Raw genomic sequence first — 22,623 nt, 5'->3', positions numbered from 1 at the left:
AGTAAACAGCATTTTTCTTCTCACGCAGACTACTTGTTTTTGTTTCAAAATGGCTTAGATAGGAAAGATGCGATTTTCGTCATAGTACCACTTTAAACATGTGATACAAAAACTTACTAGCTCTGCCTTAGGGACACGTTTTAGCTGCTTTAGAAAATGAAGGCGTTTAGCAGCCTTTTTAACTACTGTTGACATATGCTCGTTCCAAGTAAGATCTCTGCTGATAGTTAAGCCGAGTAACTTAGCGTTATCTACAACTTTAAGGGCCTGACCGTTAACTAGTAAAGGAGGCAGATCATCAGGATGTTTTGCGAAGGTTATTTGTAACTCTTTACATTTTTCGTTCAGTTGGAACCTGTCCTTAATAGCCCAGTCCTCAACTGAGTTCACTAATTGTTGGGCGAAACTGATTTGACCTTTCTCTACAACTTCAGACACAGTTGTATCGTCTACATATTTCCATAGGCTTGCGCCATGAGGTATTAAGGACGTTCGCGCCAAAATCTTCCTACGGTGAGATTTTCTTCATTTCTCGCCTAGAGTTAGGTCATAAAGTACTTACTCCAAAAATGAAAAAAAAAAAATGGGGGTCACCGACTTTGTTTCGGAGAAAATGGCAGTGGAAAAATGCCTTAATTTCGAGAAATCGGTCATAATAGCGAGATGTAGGCTCATCTGCTCATCCATCGAAAATCATAAAAATAAACTGTTGGAGTGAAAGTTTCCGTGTATAGGTTTTTAGGAGTGACATTTTTAGATAATAAATTATATGCCGCTAGGGATGTGGTAAACAGAAGAGTTCATCCTCGACAAGCGTTTTCGTAAGCTCTATCCGTTGCAACCACTAACGGAATTCGATGGCACGAGGAAAGAAAATGTTAAAAAAAGATAACTTCCTACGGTGACATTTCTTTCATTTCATCATATTTTGTAGATAGTAAGTAAAGTAAGTGATTCATGATTTAAAAAATAGGGGTGATCGATGATCGATGATCGATGATCACCCCACCGATGATCTGAACGAGTAAAATCGATGTGATTTTGCAAAGCTCTTGGAAAAGTTCGTTTGTCACGCTTTTGCGTGACCTGTCGGGCAAGGACTGGAACCCAAGAGAGGATCGATCGTTGAAGAGATGAAAGGTTTTTACCGAAAAAAAAAAACCTTTCTCGAGCGTAGCAACGAAGTTTTAAGCAGGGGTCATCTTCATTTGGTTGGTGTTTTGTATAATATCTCTCCATTGCCGTCATGCTCATCCTCTGGAGTGTATTTTTTTGTGAAATTCAATCGCTGATTGTTTCCTCGCAAGTCCGCACTATTCAAGTGGACGAGGACGAAAAAAATACTGCTCAATTTTCACGAAAGTAAAGGAAAAGAACTTTAAAAACATGCATTCACTTTGAACTTACGTTCGTAGGGTAATAAAAACATTAAAAAGAAACAGCCCCATTAAATTTACGCAACGGTTCGCCCTCGAGTTTTCCAAACTTTCAGCCACTAGTCTACTAGATCAGCTACCTTTTCCAGAGCTTTTCCATCCTCTCGCTCACTTCTCTTTGAAGTTTCATGATGATTCGGAAATAAATGTGCCATTCTTTTGCCCGCCTGGAATTTTTTCCTCGGCGTTTTTGTCGCCATGGTATTTTAACTGATGCTTGAAAAATTTGTATGAAAGTCAAGTAGACTAGTGCACGACTGATAAAACCTCGCGAATATCAGTCGTGTAGTAGTCTACTTGACTTTCATAAATATTTTTAATCAATTTTGACTGATCACGATCTTCTCTGATCCAACGCTGTGCAAGATTTATCGTCCACGGTTTTTGCAAAGGTTTTAAAACCTGAACTTCACTAATGCTCGAAGTAATGCGTGACATATTACAGTCGCGTTACCTGTGCAGTAACGTTGCGCACAAACAATTAGTGCGAACGTCCTTAAATCACAAGGATAAATAGCCAGGAACCAAGGTTTGTGCCCTGGGGGACACCAGAGGAAATATAAATATTGCCTGGCGTGAAATATCTTAAAATAAGTATCATATATAAAATAAATACCACATATTGTATCATATTATACGCCATATCACCATTCATATTGTAACGCGGTGCAAGCCCTTCGAATATTGCCTTTATGGAATATACTCCTTCACCGTTATCACAGCCTTGCTCTTTTTGGTTTTAAATAATATTTATGACTGCTGATAAGATCCTTCACCAGGATCCACTACTTCTGTTTTATTACCCTGCAGTCCTTGCTTACAAAGCCATAAAATGCGCTACCTTGAATCATGTCACCAACGGTTAGGGAGGTGTTCTTCATCCGGAGTTGGCAAGGTCTCAAAGGGAGGCTTGAGTACCAGCTGCATTTTCTAGCTCTGAATGTTTCATTGGCACTGAAAAACAGGTATTTATATGTACTACTTAATGTTTACTTCTCATTGAGCTCTAAATTTTTTATTTAACTTCTTCAATGCCTGCAGTTCTTCTGTCCTGCACAAGCTGCGAAAAGTGAAGTTCAAACTGGATTTAGCAGATCGAGACCGAGGCAATCGATCCAACTGTTTGACGAGTTTTTTATCGTGGTATTTTTTATAACCCTTCTGGGTAGCTGATTTTTTTTATCCACTACTTTGATGCAGTATTCTCGAGTTATTTCAGTATGTGAACTTGATAAATATTAACCAAGTAAGATAAAATTATCGCGTTTCACTGGTGAGATCACGGGAAGACACAGTACACAAATCTTTGACAACTTGTCAACGCTGGCCGGAGAAATCTTGTGATGAAAACACTTCATTTTATCCCTTGCTAGCATCATATCGATACTTGGCGTTAATCCTTTGCGCGAAATTGCTGATCTTAAGCGCGCCTGATTCCTAAAAACCGAACATTCTTCTAGCATATCTTACCCAGCATTCTCTCACTCTATATTCGTGGGACTTCCCTAAGAGCAAAAGGCTAAAAATAGAAACAAAAAAAAAAAAAAAACAAAAGCCGATCTAGAAAAGAAAGGAAAAGAAAAGAAACGTTAGTTGAAGTCAAGGACAGAAACAATGAGGAGAACATAGACTCAGTGATTAATACTCCGAAATTTTAAGAAAGGCCGTTGAGACTTTCAGTAAAGATATTTGTTAAAAAGCGATTCTTAATTTCTAAATTAAAAGACAACACAACTGAAATAACATGCTCATTCTGAATTTCTTCCCGCTTCTGTGCTTACAATTGTCTACGCGTATATAGAACCAAGAAAAACTTATCTACAACGAAAAGACAGGACCATCGTCTATTTCCAAATATGAACATGGATCTGATTTTATGGCAATCGTGAAATTCCCAATGATAACTAATTAGGGTGCTGTCATCAAATTATGTATCTACTTTAGAGAAAAAAATGAGTTGCTGCAAAGCATTCTTCAGTCGGCAAACTCCCTGTAAATAAGAAAAAAACAAATCAGGACTTAAACATGTAAAAGCCAAGGGAGGGGATGTCAACTGCGAACGTTTATGAACGAGCGTTGCGGTGGAACTGAGGGCGTGGCTCTCGAACAAACGTGAAAGTCTAGACTGGTAAGAGGAGAACGCAAAACGGGCGAGGCGAGTATCGCGAGGGAGTGCGAGATCTCATTACTGCCCTTCCGATGACTAAATCGCTGGCTAACAAAACGACTGTTCCACTTTTTCACAAAGAAGTATGATGGAAGATGACACTGAATAGGAACGACACGAATAGGATCAAACTGCTACACAAAAGTCAACTTAGAATATAGAAAGTAATTAATGGAAACAAATCTCAATTAATTCTTGTAAATAACTCATCAAGCTGAACAACAATTAATTTACAGCACACTGGAATTTTACAGATTTTCGCCATTTAAACCTGTAACTTTTGGCGAGTTGAATTCAACATTTCATCAAGCTTAAATTCAACCGGCATTTGAAAATTAACAAGAGAGACTCAATCACATAATGCATTTTGTAGTTCTTTGTGAACATCACATGCATGCATCCAGTAACTAGTTCTCATCAGTAGGGCAGTCTTGGTTCTTGAACTTTTATGCTGTTTAAAAGTCCTTTCGTGTTGAAAATGACTCCTTTGTGCCACGACAAGTCGAATTCAACACGCTTGTAAAAAGTGGCAGCTCGTAAAAGTTTGATTCACAACTTTTACGTGCCTAATAAGACTTGAATTCAGAGGAATTGGAACTTTCAAGTCAAGCCTTAGAGGTGACAAAATGAAGTCGAGATTTCGTCGGATTTTCGACAGAAATCTTAACTTTAATGATTTTCTTTGAGTACGATTAGATTTTGCTCAAAGATATAACAAGTATCTTCATCGTGCGAGTCGTTTGTGTAAGTACGACATGCTCAAGCTATACCACGGTACGTCCGACACAAATCGTTCGGTCACCGGGCTCTAACGAAAAAACTAGAAACCAGAAAGCAAACAAACAAACAGACAAACAAAAATATCATTAAGTATCACGGATTAAGTGCAATTACTTGTTGGGGGCTCAGTTGTTGTCTGTGCAGTAGATGAAGTTGAAAGCCCTGCAACAAAAATTCAGACAAAGTAAATTTGAAATCAAATTTGAGTGGGAATATATTAACGATACCGAACTCGCACCGGAAGTTATACGACGGTTATTGGCTCCGACATTTGTTCCGCTGGGTGTTGGCTATAAAGACAATCGTAGAAGCAAAAAACACCATTTAAAAAACCGATTGAGCGTACTATACTTACTAGGTGGGGTCCTTGTTGTTGTCTGCGCTGTAGTTGACGTTATCTCTGCTAAAAAAGCTTCAAAATTCAAACAGAACAAATTTGAAGTTAAATTGCTGTCGGTTGAGCTGTTATGAAGGGAGTAAAGAATATGAGCTCGCTTCGGAAGCTATAACATTGTCCCAAACAAGCCGATTACTGGTTCCCACATTTCTACCGATAGGTCATGAGTTCGAATCCCATTGAAACCGCCTGAATTTCTTAAGTTGTCCAGGTAAGTCCGAGGATCACTCCTAATTTTCGTCTAAAAGACGCACTTCAAACATCATCAACAATACTGAACCGACTGACTGAGTGTACTTACTTGTTGGGGTTCCTGTTGTCTGCGCAGCAGAGGACGTTAAAAGCTCTGAAACAAAATCTACAACCAAAGAAATTTGAAATTAAACTGTTAACGGTTGAGCTGTTTACGAAGGGGAATACAAAATATCTGTTGTAGGTCAAATCTGGTCTCAGGTTGAGAATCCATTTTTACCTAGGTTATATTGGTGATCCTCATTTTACCAAGGATGAATACGATTATGCTCTCTAATTAGTTTAATCAGCTATACTTATCGTCAAAAAAGGGATTTGGAAACACCTACACCTTTCCTCCAGCTCTATCTAACGCATCTCAACACATCTTTTTAATGTTTGTTACCATCTTATCGGTTTCTGTATTCATACACTTATCCATTCAGCCTGCACATTGCAACATATAGTAAGGGACCGTACCATGCATTTACCGTTATTCGATGTCGGACCCTCCAGATCTTTGGTCCTGTGCGTTCACCACCACACTACAACGATGGACATACTCCACCTAACACAGTGCCTTTCATTATTTATTGCTCTATAATGAGTCATAATTGATAGCCATATATCATAAAAAAACACTAATTTTTCTTTAGGCTTAATTTAGGTTCGGAAAAGTGTTTCTTCAGTTCATTTGAGTGCATATTTAACCTAGGTAAAATGCGGATCACTGATTTAATCTGGGTAAAAACGGATTCAACCTGAGACCGGATTTTACATGCAACATAGCCACCTCGCCGCGGAAGCTATACCATTGTCTAAGACGAACCAATCATTGGCTTCCACATTTCTTCCATATAAGATCATTGAAAATAACCGATTGAGTGTACTTACTTGTTAGCGGCTCGGTTGCTGTCTGCACAGTACTTGACAATGAAAGCTCTGCGACAAAAAAAAAAGAAGTAAAATGAATTTGAAATTAAATTATCGGCGGTTAAGCTGTTTAGGAAAGGAATAAGGCATTGCGACCTCGCACCGGAAGCTATACCATTTTTCAACACCAGCCAGTTATTGGCTTTCACATTTCTTTCAGTAGGTTTTTGCTGAAGAGATCAAAGGAAAACAAAGAACAACAAGTGACATTAACAGCAACCAACTGAGTGGCCTTACTTGTGAGGGGCTCTGTTGTTGTCACTGAAGTACTTGACGCTGAAAACTCTGTAACGAAAACTGCAAACAAAATAAATTTGAATTAATTGTTGTCAGTTGAGCTGTTTATTAAGGGAATTCAGAATAGTGACCGAGCTTCGGAAGCTTAACCATTGCCGAACACAAGCTGATCATTGGCTTCCCCATTTCTACCTTTACGTTTTGGCTTTAAAGGCAAAGAATAAGCAACCGATTGAGTGCACTTACTTGTTGGGGACTTTGTTGTTGCCTGCGCAGTAGATGACCTTGAAATCTCTGTTACAAAATTTCAAACAAAATAAGTTTGAAATTAAATTGTTGTCGTTTGAGCTGTTTGCGAATGGAATTAAATGATAACGGTTACCAGGGTGAAAGGAAGAAATTAATAGTAGGTCATAATATAATCACTATTGAGTCCTTTTAGAGAACTATCTTCGAAAAGTGCGTCTTGCTCTATGACTCAAAGTAACCCCTAAGAGAGCTTCAATTATCGGTCGTCCAACACGGGTTATTAGACTCATATACGTCTTTACACAAACCAAATGTAAATTGATGGGCGCATAATGTGACTCCAGCATAAAAAAGGGCCAGTAAGGATAACCATGTTACATATTCTATATTCACCTTGAACCCGTTCGTGCCAATCTAGTTAGTGGGCCTGTATCGCACGACGTGAACGAAATGGAATAATGGCCATACAATTGAGATAGCGCAAAGTTATATAGTGAAGCAAAGTTTTCGTTGCCGCAGACTTTTTCATTGCTTTAACTCCCTACTTTAAGAGGAGAGCAAAGAAAAGCAAACGGCAAATTGCAGGCTGAAATTTAGTATGTCAACCCAAAATTAATAACAAATTATTCCATGAGCGCGAGCCTGTGGTTTTCGCTGGTGAAAAATGGTCGTATCAGCCTTTTGATTGGTTAAAGACGGTGCCTACTATTGTTATTGCGCACACGTTCTGTGCTTATCGAGATACTCGGATTTCCTATGGGTGGTGCTTATTAATACAGGGATATTTTTGCGCGGTTCAAAACTACGCGGAGAAAGCAAAACTTAGCAAGTGATCTCGTTATCGTATCCAAAAAGAAAATTGGGGGTAACGACGCATTCTTCAGAGATAATTTAGCTGGGAGAGTCAGGGTGATTTAGTGGACATCAACTCTGCCTCTCAACTCTGTGACCCCGGTTAAACTCTGGCCTTGGGTAGTATGTGGACTGAGTTTCAGTCGATCTCAATCTGACTCCGAGGGTTTTTCTCCGGGTACTCCGGTTTTCCGCCCTCCTCAAAATCGACTCGCAGCCTATTCCATCAGGCTGTGGTGCTGTGCTCGGGGGTCATACATGGGTCGTGTTCAGGGGCCGAGAGCCTGGCCGGCAGCACAGCTCCTTCGGTCCGACCTCGTTTAGCTGCGCTCTTGGTAATTCTGTCTCCGATTGCGAGAAGGGCGATTAACAGGTCAGATATTATTATATTAGCTTCAATTTGGAAAACAAAGCCATACACTGCTTTGTATTTTAAAGCTTTTGACAAATATTCTTGATTGATTATCTTCGAAAAATGCGTGGTTACCTTGAATTTTAATTTTGGATTTCGATAACACTTGTTCAGATCTGCTTTCCCCGCATATTCAGTAAACTGCGCAAAAATACCTTTGAATTAGTAGGCACCGTCCTTAATAATATGTTGAACTTTGGCGCGGGTGGCCTGTGCACAGACTGTAAGATTTGTAAACATGACGGCCGACTAGTGTATAGTTTTCAAAGTTTTTGATCTTTTATTACTTAGTTTTCTTCACAAAATACTTCAGAAGATTTTCAAATGTTTTAAAAGTGCTTAAGCGAGGTATGGAAGGTAAAGATTTCTTTTATTTCAAAAATATTTTACTATTTGTTTTAGGGCTATCAAATCACGATCGGTGATTTGATAGCCTCTCGATTAACACTTACTTCGATAACTTTATGATTTCTGTACTTATATAATAAACAAATTACTGCATGATTGGCTCGTTTGTACGATTTTTATTACTCCCTCGTTGTGAAGAATCGTTAAACTCACTCGTTCGTTTACGCGATCCTTCACAACTCGTGAATAAAGATCGCACGCACTCACCAACCATAAAGTAATCTATATTTATCCTGGAGTGCTGATAGTATGCGCTCACTCGTGAGAGATACTATCAGCACGAGAAGATAAAATTTGTATCCGCAAGTGGCCATGTAATATTCTGTTTATTATATAGATATTGATGAAATGTCCAGATTTTAAAAAATTCATTTCGAAATGGTGAAAAAGTGGTCACCAACCACCAAAACACGCATGTTGTGTAACATGAAACAAGATATGAAAGTTGTGAAAAACAAATCATGCTAATGTCAAATTGCACACTGAAAATGTTAATGTAGTAGAGAAGAATTATATTACAGCACAAATGTATCTTACAATGAAGGGCAAGCTCGCGTTTTCTTGGCTAATCCTGTTAGTTACTATGATGGCACCTATATCCTCAATTGTGAAAGATAAAAATGATATGTTCACCGCGAGCGGTGAAGACATGATTTTTTTCTAAGAAGGAAAATCCTGGTATTTCATCACTATCTATCTATGTAATATACATTTGACATGACTTATTTCAGTGCATGTTAGCCTCAGCAATGGAGATCTCGGTAATAGCTGATTTTCGTTCAAAGGTTCTGTCCACTTTTCCCTGAAAGTTTTGCCTTTGGGAAAAATTCAAAACACCTTGAGATTTTCAAAATTGAACATACCATTCCGATGACTTGCAAATATTACAGTGATTGTGTATAACACTGTGTGCCACAAACTAATTAATATTTACCTGTTGTCAAAGTTTTTGGCAGTACTAGTGCAGTTCCGTTGCTAGCACAGTAACGACAGTAGCAATTGCTTGACGTATGCAAAGGAGTCAGCTTATAAACGTAAAATCCACCGCAGTTGCGAACACTGATGTAAGTGAATAAATGACAGCATCCGTAGTATCCATTGAAACACACCCTACGCACGACAGCGCCATCCTTCACAGACGGGTGTCCTCCACTAAGCCAGCCTGGATAAACGGCACCACAGTGATACATCTCAACACAAGTATCAGACATCTGAGTTCCACCCTCTCTGTCAAACCGGTCCCAGCCAGACTCGTTGATGCAACGAAAATGGATATATGGATACGTTGTTGCTCGGTTGCCTTCCGTGAGGGATTTGTAGTTTGAACATTCTGAAAAGATTTCATTCGATATAACAAATTCATTGATAGAAAAAGGCATCGCTTCCAGGCTCCGAGTAACAACACTCGCAAAAATTAGAGGAAATGAATGATATGCAAAAGGAGATGAATGAGATAAAAGAATCCAAGACGACACTGAGCGAGAGTTGTAATGATATGTCGGCAAAAGAGCGATGTTCTAACCAAAATGGGTTCCATTTTAAACTGCAATTTAACGTGGGCGTTTTCCCGGTCTTCTTTTCTCATTAACTGCACAGCTAACGCATAAGAATATACATTAAAAGAAGTCAATCTTGAAAAACAAAAATAGGCAAACAAATTTTTACTCAAAAGTTGAAAAAATGAAACCAAAGTATACGTTAACCTGGGTTAAGTTAATCGGCTTTCGAACAACTGGGCCCACGGGGTTAGGAGAATTCGAGACAGTTATGCAAACCCAACACGAAGTCGATGCATAACTTTCGAGAATTCTACCAACCGCTCGAGTGTTACGTTAAAATCAGGCAATGCAAAAAGGAAAAAAAGTCATAGAATAACTTCTTTTTCAGACAATATTTTTAGTATTGAGTGAATTTATCTCCTGTTTAAAATACATATTTTCAAAACATTATATTGACAATAGGATTTTCCACTAGCCAATGAAATTTCGCGTTACCAAAGTTTTCAACTTTGGACAAGCTCCAGAGTGAGCTTCGTATCATGCGAGGGATTCAGCTTTGAAGCTCAAATCTCCATCTCCAGGAAAAAACATCAAAACTCCGGTGAAACTTATAAGAACTGCTTACGAAATTTAGGATTTTACGATGAAAGAACTTGGGGGGTTATTTAACTTGAAAGTTGCATATTTTGGGGACTTTGCTTTTGAGAACCCACGACGAGTTCGCCTAGCTCGAGATCATCAAGAGTTCCAAATCGCTGTTTTTCTTCTGATTTTTTGTGTTTCTGCTTCTTCTCCTTGGTCTCTGGAGGAAAGAGATATCCTACCCTACCTTGAAGGGAACCGTCACTCTTACTGCAGAATAAGTTTAAACTGAAGGAAATTATGTTTACAAACAAATTTCTTCGAAATTTGCTTTTAAAAAAGTGTTTATATTAAGAAAACTAATTTTAAAATCGTTTATTTTCACTTTCAAATTTCGTGGGCGCCGTCATTTTGAGTAATTGTGATGGTTCTTTTGCTCTGACACAAAGAGATTTTGTCTAATAACAATAGGGAAACCGTAACACGTCACAAGTATTCAAGTTGGCGGTGCCCGCGAAATTTGAAAACAAAAATAGGCGATTCTAAAACTTATTTGTTTCGGAGACAAACACATTCATTGAAAATACGTTAACGTTAGACTGACGTGACTGGACGGTTATTTTGTGTGATTTAATGTTATTTTTTTGTTGGAGTGAAGTATTAGCTTGTTAAGATCACTTTACGGAAGCTTGAATTGTTTTATAATTGTGCCGGGAAAAGCAGAGAACGAGACGTGACAATCATCTTTACGGACGGGCATGCGTACTCTCTGAGTTATTTTATAAAATGTTATAGTTATAGATCTGTGCAGTCAAAGAAGTATCTAATATAACCCAAGGTTAAGAAGAGGCCAATTTCGATTTAAATGAATTTGAACTAGACTGGGGAGCCTGGGGAAAGCGAAGGATTAAAACATCAATTGATTTCTTATTAATGTATGATTATTGCTGTATCAAAAATCTTAAACTTTTAACCGAGACCCGCATTTCAAAGGATGGACATAACTGTTTTTTGGCAAAAAGTATTTGAATCTTGGCAAGCAAAAGAAGAGCAAAGGAGCAAAGGAAAAGTCAGAAATTAAAAAAAATTAAAATACGTTCTGACCTGGCGCTTGTGGCAGTCCGTTGCCGCAGTAACGTGAGTAACACCTGGGTGGATCAAGGCGGTAAACATAAAACGCTCCACAGTTGCGAACACTGATGTCCTTTGAAAAGTAGCAACAGTCAGTCCCACTCAAATGCTGCAAAAAACAGACTTTTCGTTGAACAATACCCTCAGCCACTGTAGGATGCGTGCCACTGAGCCAGCCTGGTGAGTCTGTACTGCAGTGATGTATCTTTGGACAAGAATCTGCCATTTGAGTCCCAGCCTCTCCGCTAAATCGATACCAACCAGACACCGCTGTATCGCACAGATTGCCAATGCTGCTGTTAACATAGGTCATTGCTCGGTTGGACTCGTTTAGAAATCTGTAGTTGGAACATTCTAAAACAAGTATTAAAACAGGTAGCAGTGTGAGGATTATTGTCCTGAATGGGACAGGGAAAGGGAACTTGTTATCAAGTTAAACAAAAGCTTTTATGAAGTCGCCAAACGCATTTCGCCGAGCAAAGGTTATCCCAGTTATCAATAATGAATGAAACCCCAACCCTTAACGATAGCTAACCATACTTCGAACGAAATACCAGTTGATACTTAGACAGTTAATAACAGACTTCGTTGGTTGAAATTTACCCGCTCTGTTCTCCACAGCAAGTAAAACCTTTCTCATTGAGCAAGTATTGTTTGATGCCGCCAAAACTCTAAGGAAAGCCATTCCTCAATCCAAGTGATGGAAATTTTCTACGACACTTGAAGACGTCGATGATGATGTAGTACCAGAGGAACTCTAGCGGTTCAGCATGTGTCTCATCCAAGGTGTCAAAACTGAGAGGTTGCGTAAGGAGAAGACAGAAGACGTGAAGAAGCGTGCTGTGAGTTTGTGCCAAACAGCAATATAGTTGTTTCTTACAGAGAGGCAGATTACTAACAAAAAGTCTGAAACGCTAGGCCTGTACTGTCGAGGGAGATGCCGCAACAGTTAGCTGTTGGACTGGCTGTTCATCAGCTTACCCGAAGCAAAGAGGTAGAAAACATGCTTCACGGATTTGGTATGTCAGTCGAATACAACAGAGTGTTGAGAGTGGAAGCTCAGATAGAGGCTACAATTCTTGAACGAATGGAACAAAATGGAGGTGTGTACCTTCCACCTGACATTTTCAAGGGACGACACGTATTTTTTGCGATAAATAATGTTCATTTTGCAGAGGACATATATGATGGGCAGCGTACTCTCCAAGGGGCTGCTATGGCAATTTACCAGAGGAAGGACCCACAAGATGACAAGCAGAAATTGAGGCAAGTAGTCATGACGTTAGTTTCTTCAGCCACAGTTGTCTTGACGCCAATGTGAAGCATGCAATACGCGGTTAGAGGCAAATTATCAACTGTAAAGCTACAATAGCATGTAAAATACAAGACTGCTACTACAACTATTACACTTGTAGTTGATATTGCGCCCGTCTGAATAGGATAATTGTTAATTTTGCTTATTTAAAGGATTGTTAACACCAAAGATCAGAGTCGTTCCGTAAAGGACGTTCCAGAAACAATCACAACCCTATTGCAATGCCCCAGTCCATGCCCAAATCCTTCAAGTCAAATATTCGGACTGTTCAATGCCAATGAGCTTCCGATTTGAAAGTTTTACTGTCAGTTTACAAGACTTCTCATGGCTCTTGGCTCGTAATTTTGCCCGTCAGAGAGAACTTAGCGATGAAGTATCAGCAGAAGAAAGTCAAGAGAGAAATAAACATTTTCAAGCAAATACGCTAGAGTGTTGTCAAAGAACGGGAATCCCGTGTGGTCATCATACAACTCTCTCATTAGCAACCCCATGGGAATGACGAAAGTCGGAACACCGCCACTGTTAGCTGCGCCAATTCATGAATGGCTGACCCTACTGACAATCTTAATGCAAGCGCAAACTATTACAGCTAGCGTTGTTGGGCCAGGTAGAAAAATCGTCAGCTCTTTAGATATGGGCTTGTATCAGCCAGCGAAAAAGCTTCAGATGGCAGGAAATGACCTTCAAAATCTTATAATCAGAACCAGGGGAACTGCACATTGTTATGGCACAATTGCGCACCACTGGAGCATTCATCGAGGACGGCGGTCTTGACATGTGCTGGATTGAAGCTGCAATTTATGGCCCAGCGACAGTGAAACAGATACTTGATGGGAATCATGTCAAGAGAGGTGAAGTAGCACATATTGTTACGCTGGAAGCGTTATTTGCGCTATACCAGAAGACATTCCTACAGAGTTCTCAAGCTGATTTAAAGGTCATTGCAGATCTCTCAAACGAAGTTGCTGAGGCGTGCACCCAAGCAACAACTGTTGATGTGAAGGACGTAAACGCAAAGTTAGTGGAGGCTGTTGAGCAAATTTGCCTGTTAGAGAACATGGCCAAGTTTGATGCAACGCAAGAAAAGAACCCGTTGTTTAATGTGAGTAGATAGTATAGCGCATGGTTATGGAGATGCTGCAGTTTATCCGAGCAGTACGCACAGGTGACTGGATTCTGCACCTTCAAGCTTTCCAGGTCTTCACCAAGTACTTCTTCGCACACGATCGACAGAATTATGCCCGTATGATACCTCTGTATCTAGCTAAAATGAATTCCTTACCAACCAATCCCGACGTTTATGCTGCGTTCCTATCAGGAGACTGGGTGGTCAACAAGAACTCCACCACACCATTCTGTGCGCTTGGTTCAGACCATGGACTCGATCACGTCAATCGGTCGATGAAAGTTAGTGGAGGCCTGGTAGGAATCACGTTTAACCAAGTTGCACGGACCAAGTTTTTTCTCATCGCTCCCCAAATGGCAAATCTTGCAGGGCAAGCAAAGGATATGGCAGGTGTAGCTTCCCAGATCAAAACACGACATCACAACCACACTCCAGCTGTAGTATCTCGAGAAGATAAGAATATCAAAGTCTTGATGGAGACTATTGAGACCTTTACCAACCCTTTTGAAGATGAAAGCTCTGATCTTTTTAATCTTGTAACCAAAGTTGTAATTCCACATAACATCAAGGAAGATATGTGCAATCAGAGTGTCATAGGACAAACACTATTTGATACCTTTATCAAAGATCGCATTCAGTCAGAGAGGGCCAACCCTTGGTCTACAATGAAGAAAAGAAAGCTTTGTACCTGGATGACCAATGCAAAGAAGGTGAAAGTTTGCTCAAAGGAGAAGCTGATTGAGAGGACCGGTCCGTTTTTGCCAGAATGATGATGGCATGTCAGAGCCGCCATAATATCGACATCAAGGAGACTATAGGACTGTATGTATTCGCGCTTGTACCCAGGTCGATGTTCGCATCAGACGGCTCCATGCTGCATTGCTCTTCAAAAAGTGCGCTTGTGGCCATACTGGAGACGCTCCCATCACGATCGCCTGACCAGAGAGGAATTGATAGCACCACGACAGATACCGTTTGATCCCATTTGAAAGTCATCATCATTGATGGTATGACAGAGCTACAGTCCCTAGACAAACCAGACTGGGTCAAGAACTGCGCCCAGCTAGCCGAGCATTTTGTTGCCACAATTGAACAAGAGTATGGCAAGAGGGACGAGGTTCGCCTGAATTTCGATAGATATGACGTATCAATGTCGTTAAAAGAAGCCACAAGAGAAAAGAGGCAAAGAGGTCAGGACGCTGTCTACTATAGGATAACAGATTCCACAGATTCGAGGAGGCAGTGGGGCCCAGCGGCTAGGACGCTTGCCTTAAGATCTGGAGTTCCTGAGTTCAAGACTCGTTCTGACCACTCGTTGAATTTTGTTCCTGGTAGACCCTCGTTCAACTTCTCGGCCGCACTTGTAAATAGCCAGCCACCTTGGTTGGCCTCCGACCAGTTGGGCGCCGGCCGGATTCTTAACAGTTGTTGTTGTTTTTGTGTTCTGTCGTTTCGTTGATTGTTTCATTGGCCCTGAAAAGCTTCTATCGGGAGTGGGCAATTAAGTATGTATTGTATAGCATTGTATTCAACCAAAATTTCAAGAGTTCCTATGAAGAAGCTTCTGTCACACACTAAGACGAAGATGAAGCTAACCACCTACCTCGCAGACCAATTACGCATTTTAGTCGACAGGTTGAAAGGCAATTTGTTGTCGCACATGGCAGTGAATGCAAGGCGACATACAAAGATGTCCGAAACCTACAAAGCAATCAAGAAGAAGCCGACATAAAGATCATCCTTCACGCTGCTGACGCTACATCGGATGGTGCAATGGAGATCCAACTCCACTCCCCTGACACTGGTGTTCTTGTTCTTGCTTTAGGACGGTATCCAGACCTCTGTGCTAATGTGTCTTTCGTAACAGGAAAAGGGCGCAACCGCAGAGCAATTAAGCTACAACCAATAGTTCAGGCTCTCGGGGATCGGAAGCAAGGACAGCCGCTCTGCCGGCGTTCCATGCACTCAGTGGAGCAGATAAAACCGGATTTTTCTCAGGTCATACAAAACCTTTGTGTTGGAAGGCATTTCTAAATGTCGATAAAGATGTTGTCGGACAGATGGCAAAGCTGGGGACAGCTCCAACACCATCTGATGAAACCATGAAGGCTATTGAGAAGTTTGTATGCGAACGTTATGTGCCAAAGACGTCGCTTTCCACAGTGAAAGATCTCCGATGGCAGTCATTTCGTACGAAGCAGGCCCAATCAGAAAGACTGCCACTAACCCAAGGTGCTCTACGTGAAGCTGTACTACGTGCCCACTATCAAGTCACGGTCTGGAACAACGATGTTAGGGACTTTAAGATCTACGACGACGACGGTTGAGGAAAACGTCAATTCAAAGTATAATTTGGCTCTATCTTAAGTCTTTCGCGATTATTCAGTTTTGTTCACGTCCTACAATATGGGCGAAGTATCCTAAAAATAAATTGGTACGAGCGATTTCAGAGTGAAAACAGAGAATGAAAGATTCTCCGTTGCATGCTTACGTTGTCGTCAAAACCTCAAATTTGGTGATTTCACGTCGTCGTTATGCAGAGGAACACAAGAATCCGTGCTAAAATCCGTGAAGCAAGATTATTTACGCTCTTTTAACCAATGATATTATTTTGTGGTGTTGTCGTAATCGTTCGTAGCCGTCGTCGTTTCTTAAACTCCCCATTGTGGCAAACCCTGACATACCATCTCCTGAAAACTATGGTTCGGAGAAACGACAGCAGATGGCTACCAGTGATGACCCCTAGTTAAATGTATCTGTACGAAACAATGTGCAAGCAACTGATGCCAGTGCCGCAATAATGAGCTGTCATGCACAGACCTCTGTTCTTTTTCTGTTGAAAAGGATTATCCCTGCCAGAATATTTTCAGTGAAATGATAGATGATGATGAAAGCAATGAGTAATAACTGGAGGTGACATTTAGAGATAATGGCCGGGTAGACCTTGGAATTATGCCCATTTATGTTTGTATTCGAAACATTCTTTCTGCAGTAAGTAAACACGATACTGAAACATTTTAAACTTCGTTTTCATGCTAAAAGGATGATGTAATGAATTATAAATCTTAACTACTTTTTCACTAACGAGGTTACCACCCTTTTTATATATGTCCAGTTTAGCCGTAATTTACTTGAAACAAATCTTACTATCCTCGTTTCCACGCTGGGTCAATCACGTGACTTTCATTATTGAATATCAGTAATTTACTGTCTTCAGGCCAGTGCAGTAAGTATATCTGAGGGTTACACCAAGATTCCGCTAAATTAATTGATCCTAATTTCAAGCATTGTTTATCAGCTTCGATTTCACGTTGGATCGATCATGTGATCCTCGTTGGTAGTCATAACTAATCGGCAGGCTTCAAAAATGTTTACTTGGTAATTCTGGTGAGTTTGGTTTCAGAGAAATCGACCGGTCCGCGAATATTTCATGAGTTTTTTTTCAAAAGGGATGTCAAAAGGCCAAGTTGATGTTATGCATAATCGGGAAAGTTCGGGCGATCAAGTTGCTCGTGTGACCGTTATAAATATTTTTTCACAAATTGTTTCCGAATCGTCAAGTATCACCACAGAAGACACGGACATCATTCTAAAAGCTTATTCTACGCAAAAAGTAGGTTCTGGCGGTAATTTTGAGAGTGAAATCAAGTTTACGGCAGACGTTAATACAAACTCACGAGGCCGCATGACATATTTAATTAAGTTAACACAACAGGAAGACGCTAACCTCATTTTGACACGAAAATGCTTTACTATTTCCATAAAAACTATTCAGTTAAGCTCGCATATTACACAACATGATGAATTCATAAAAGCCACCTTTTCCAGAGAAATATTTTTTGAAACAAACAACATATTTGCTATTAGAGGCAAAACCTATTCCTATTTCATTACGTGCGTCAAGACAAGAAACTCGATCGTGTCAAATTAACATACGCAATCGCAACAAAATGAATTTCAGGATTAAACCCTTTCCTGAAGAACCTTTTCCTTGAATAATGAAGCACAATTAGACGACAAGCTTTCTTTCAAATAATTCTTGGCTGTCACATTTCCAATTATGTTTTTACCTGAAGAATATGCAGAGTGGAGTACAAAGAAACAACAGAGATCACAAATCCACTTACTGTGTTCGATTCCTTCTCTGTTTTTGTTGAGCTTATAAGTTACCAGAGAATTTTCCAATTGGTTTCAGTGTTCTACATAACAGCCCATTTGGTAAAATATTAGAAATACAGCTTAATTTGATTTCGGCTCGACGGGCGATAGTTGTTGTCGAAGTCCATTACTCGTCGCTTTTAAGAGTCTAGATATTTATTTTTTTACCGCCTGTCTTGTTTATCCATTTGCCGTTCCATTCGTGAGCTCCATAAGGGTACATTTTGTTTAAAAGATTCACTAAAACGCTATGCGCGTTACAATGACTTTCGACGCCATTGCAGTGTAATTAAATATAAAGAAATATACGCATTACCCCATTCCCCGAAAACCTAACAAAATACGCAAAGAAGACTCTATGCACAAAGACACCACTTAGCAGGGGAGTGACAGGCAAAACTTTTACCGACACAGAAAAAAAAAAAGGAAAAAAAAAAGAAAAACACCAGAGAAATATTACCCACTTTCCGACTGGGAATTAAGTCATTAAGCCGCCACCGAGCTTTTCAGAATGATTACAGATTACCAGGTATAAAGGTTCATACTCGTGACGTTTCATCAAAATTTTTATAGGCTGTTAGCCTCATGAATTATTAAGGAGTTTTTTAAGGATAGTTGGTTTTCAGCTGACGTCACAGCAGCCATGTTGGTGCACAGAACAATAGAGAAAAAAGTCAATTAGGAATTTGACTCTTTTATAATGCAAAACATCAGCCATAATTTGCTATCGTTTTGTGCACCAAGATGGCCGTCTTATCACGTGATTGGAAACTACATTGGTAGCTCAATTTTCTTTATTAGCTTGATAATGAAGACATGGAGTCTTCGAAACGTCCCAAACGTTTTTTATCGCTGATTATTATTTTTAAATGTTTTACTTAACGTCATGTCATTCGAAATTCTAATACTATCCTCGATTTTTGCACGACCCGCACAAAAACCTACAATAAAGTACTTTCAACTGCTAATCACTATTGACTATGCAGCTTCCCTTAAGTGTGCTTACCATTGGACACAGTGTCATTGTAACTAATAACTGTGTAAGTAGCTGTGAAGGACACCCAGCTCCAATAAGAGTTCATGATTGCAAGCACCACTTCCAGGCTCTGACCTTCGTGCGAGTAAAATGTTACAATGCCAGATAAGAGATTACCACACATTCTTGAACTCGGTTTGCCATCTGCGTAGGTTCCATTTTGAATTTCCAAGTAAACAAGAGTGCATGGTTCGTTCCACCATGAAATGTACATGGATTGAATCACTAACTTGACTTTTTCTCCTTTCTTCGCTTCGATCTGCCAGCTGTAATGTGGATACATGCATTCACGGTAATGTATGGAAACTGAGATGATTCCATCCCTTCCATTCAAAAAACGTTTCTTTGAAAACTCTAAAAAAACAAAGTAAATATATTATTACCTTTTAACAAAAGAAACAATCTCCGATGAATGAGACAATTAGTAACTTCAACAAGAACCCTGAATACACCTGGCAACACAATTGGGACAGGGTAGTCAGTGGGCACGGAACTGTCAACGTTAAAAAAGCCCGGTGACTGATAGATACTTATAAAAACTTAAATACAAACTTTGAATTTCTTTAGTTTGATAACAACAATCGGCCTTTGTTAATGTTATGTAAAAGCTGATTCTAGCCAGAATTCTCGTCCTCGCAGATTAACCTCGTCTTATACAAAAGATCTCAAGTAGTTCAAATTTTGGGGAACCTGTTCACATTTGTCGTAATTTTCATTTCAGTATCTTTGATCTTTGATCTGTCGTTTGACGATCTCTTGTGAAGAAGTACTTCCTGCATGCTTAAGTTACAGAAGGTGGTGGGAAAAATATGAAAGAGGTGAAAATTAAAGGCAAGGAACATTTGATATCGGCAGGACAAAGGAAGGCATATTAACAAACATAATTTGGAACAGAAAAATATGCATAGTTTATTATTCAGGAACGTTGAATTTAGGGATTTGCAACTTTGAGTTGCCTGAGAAAAGAAGATGTGAACTAAGAAAGCAACTGAAGATTTAATAATGGTAGCACAAAACCAGAACAAGATCAACTAAACACCACAGTGACAAATAAAACATCTCTTCTTTGTGAATGCTGTGTAGAGACGAAACTGTGGCCCATTTGGTTTGTGAATGTAAGAATGTGGCTCAGCATTAGAAATATCGGCATGATAAAATTGCCCTGGTTATCCATTGGCAACTGCGCAAACCAAATGACCTAGAACATGCAGAAAAGTGGTACAAGCACAAGCCAGAAGAGGTTTCTGAAAACGAAAATGTCAAAATCCTTTGGCATATGAAGATTTAAACAGATAACATCATCAAGCAATCCGGACCGGACATTGTAGTTCCTGAGAAGGAAAGTAGATCCTGCAAGATTATATGAAGGCTCGTTAGAGCCAGCTTATGGATAAACTGAAGGATCCTTAGAGCTACTTCACCGTAAATAATGCATAAAATTATGCATGCGCCACGCGTTTTTTCTGTGGTGCCTTTCCCTGAGCCGACTGGATCTCGGAGCTATGTGCATGGGGAGTACAACGTTTTTTTTTGTGCCATTGAAGAATGAGATGAGATCATCAAATAGATTGCATTGAATTGCACTCTACTGTTTTTTTGAAGGAAAATTATAATAAAAAATTAATAAATAAACCTGGCATTCAAAACTTAGAACTGTAGTTATTTCCAACTTAAAAAGACTCAGTCTACGGCTGAGTCTACAACCAGCAAGTGTTCAGTGTTAGAAAATGATTGAAGGTGAACGTTGGTGATTCTTAAAGTATACAAGGCAAATGATCGGTGTTGTTCCAACCATGAACATATTAAAGGCTTAAACACGGACGACAAGTTATTATCATATTTTTGCTGGACTTTCGAGACCGTCAGTTTCAGTTCTTTCAACTTTTAAATTCGCAACATAGGAAACTTTTAAACATGCAAAACCATGTCATAGGTAGTTGCATTTTTGGGGATACTCTCAACATTTCAGAATTCTTATTTTGTTACCAGAAGAGTTTTCTACACTCAAATTTTTCACACAATGTGCCTATCATTGGTAAATCCGTGACAACGTTTCAGTTCCTTCATCTGGTAAGATTTTAACATTTCCTGTTTCTTACTATTCATTTGGTCATTTTAATCCTATAACTGCGATTATATATAATTCAGATGAAGGACATCCAAATAAAGCAATGACACTTAACCGTGCAGGCTATAAAATCTCATTCCTTGCAGTAATTACATTCTTAAAAACGGTGACCCGTGACATTGCGATAAAAATTGACCTTCGTACATGCTAAAAGACTTGCCAGAAAGAAATCTTTGCTAGCAGGGTACTTTAGTTTCTGTTTGAACTAGTACACCATCGAGTCCGCCGTGATGAAACCATCTACTCACAACGTTCTTTTCATATTCGGTACTGATTTGCTCTCTCCGCTTCAACATCAATTCCTCCGTTTGTAAACGGCCACTCCTCTACCTGGGCTCTGGACACTTTGAATTCTGCGCACACTGACTATACTTAACAGCGGGGGCACCTGTAGTGTTAAATATTACTAGTTAACAATACTAAGTGACATATCGTGTTAATTATTATTCTTTACGAGCTCCAAGAAGCATGGATATTTTCAGACAATGTGCTGATTATGTACTGGCACTCCGCTGTATTGGCTGATTTCATTACCTGTTACCTTCTTAATACTGGACTATTCCTCTCTTTTTGATACCCTATACGCAACAAACTAGCGACGAGGATTACGAACGTGATTTGGTACGATGTCATAACCATGACGACCTCAATTTGGTATTCTGGAGGCGTTCGATAGTGTCGATTTTACAGATTACAGTGAACTCCTTAACTCCTACTTCGTGTCAAATACTATTGGCCAAGATGCAGCAGATGTTTCCGATGCCTTCCGATGAGGCCAAACTAACGAGAGGCAGATTAGAGAAAAGTTGCCATTACAATTTCTCTGATCGGTAAGCAAGCGTATATCGCTCTTAAAGATCTTTGTTTACCGAAGTTACCGGTTGAGAAGACATACAATCAGCTTACAGCAATTTTGAAAGGCTGTTACAAACCCAAAGTACTTGAAGTTGCAGAATCCTACCGTTTCCATCATACACTTTAGAGTGAAAATGAAACTGTTACTGATTATGATAAAAAGTTAAAACGTTTAGCAGTTGTAATGTTCATATAAACCGGAAGTTATTGATACCGGATGTTTGCTAGGAACTATGGGATATATCGAACAGAACGATCATGGCGTCCACCTTCGCTGTAACACGTCTTCTTGCAACTGTTTATTAAACCGTTGTTACTCGTTTGCATCCTGTTTTGAAATCCATTCAAAACATCACAAATGGCGACAAGGATGGGATGCAAGTAATCGAAAACGGAAATCTTTACGTTTAAAGTGTAAAATCAACCGGAAAATCCTACCGATCAGCCTTGTTTCAATGCCTGCAGATTCTTCATCAACCACTTCGCCTTTGCAGCCTTCAGCAGCCTCTGCAATGGCAGTTAACCTACCGACCTTTCCTGAGTTTGATCTTCAACCAAGAGATACAGTACCCGTTCGCTTTGAGAAGTATGTTAAGCGTTTGGACTACATGTTTACAACAATAAACATTACCCGAACATCTCAAAAGAAAGCCATGTTGTTGCATTACGTGGGGGAAGAAACCTGTGATGT

At 39.7% G+C, this 22,623-nt stretch overlaps 2 protein-coding genes across 7 annotated transcripts in view; both read right to left on the bottom strand.

The window, feature by feature from the left end:
• The window catches only part of LOC138041870 (threonine-rich protein-like), a 162,084-nt gene extending 152,655 nt beyond the window's left edge, over positions 1-9,429 (bottom strand). For 4 of the 6 annotated variants that reach the window (XM_068887548.1, XM_068887550.1, XM_068887553.1 and 1 more), the window contains exon 1: positions 9,037-9,429. In XM_068887548.1, the coding sequence (XP_068743649.1) occupies positions 9,037-9,313 (277 nt within the window). In that variant the 5' untranslated portion in view covers positions 9,314-9,429. Of the gene's footprint in view, positions 1-2,912; positions 4,546-4,600; positions 4,796-5,081; positions 5,139-5,905; positions 5,954-6,181; positions 6,242-6,427; positions 6,476-9,036 lie in introns of those variants that run through there. The other 2 variants (XM_068887552.1, XM_068887551.1) reach the window with 2 other exon arrangements.
• A 1,841-nt stretch (positions 9,430-11,270) lies between these two features.
• LOC138039707 (pancreatic secretory granule membrane major glycoprotein GP2-like) lies at positions 11,271-11,999 on the bottom strand. Its single transcript, XM_068885553.1, has 2 exons — positions 11,918-11,999; positions 11,271-11,668 (listed from the first exon to the last, which is right to left on the bottom strand). The coding sequence occupies exons 1-2, from the start codon at positions 11,997-11,999 to the stop codon at positions 11,271-11,273; spliced, it is 480 nt and encodes a 159-aa protein (XP_068741654.1).
• Positions 12,000-22,623: the final 10,624 nt, after the last annotated feature.

The sequence above is a fragment of the Montipora capricornis genome, chromosome 3, assembly GCF_036669925.1.
Source record: "Montipora capricornis isolate CH-2021 chromosome 3, ASM3666992v2, whole genome shotgun sequence".
Lineage (NCBI taxonomy): Eukaryota > Metazoa > Cnidaria > Anthozoa > Scleractinia > Acroporidae > Montipora > Montipora capricornis.
This window is presented reverse-complemented; position numbering and strand designations above follow the sequence as displayed.

Excerpts from the sequence above, each read along its gene's own strand:
- LOC138039707 (XM_068885553.1), bottom strand. The coding sequence starts at position 11,999 with ATGGCTTTCCTTAGAGTTTTGGCGGCATCAAACAATACTTGCTCAATG. Across the intron at positions 11,669-11,917 it reads TGCTGTGGAGAACAGAGCGG|AATGTTCCAACTACAGATTT; the intron begins GTAAATTTCAAC and ends TACTTGTTTTAG.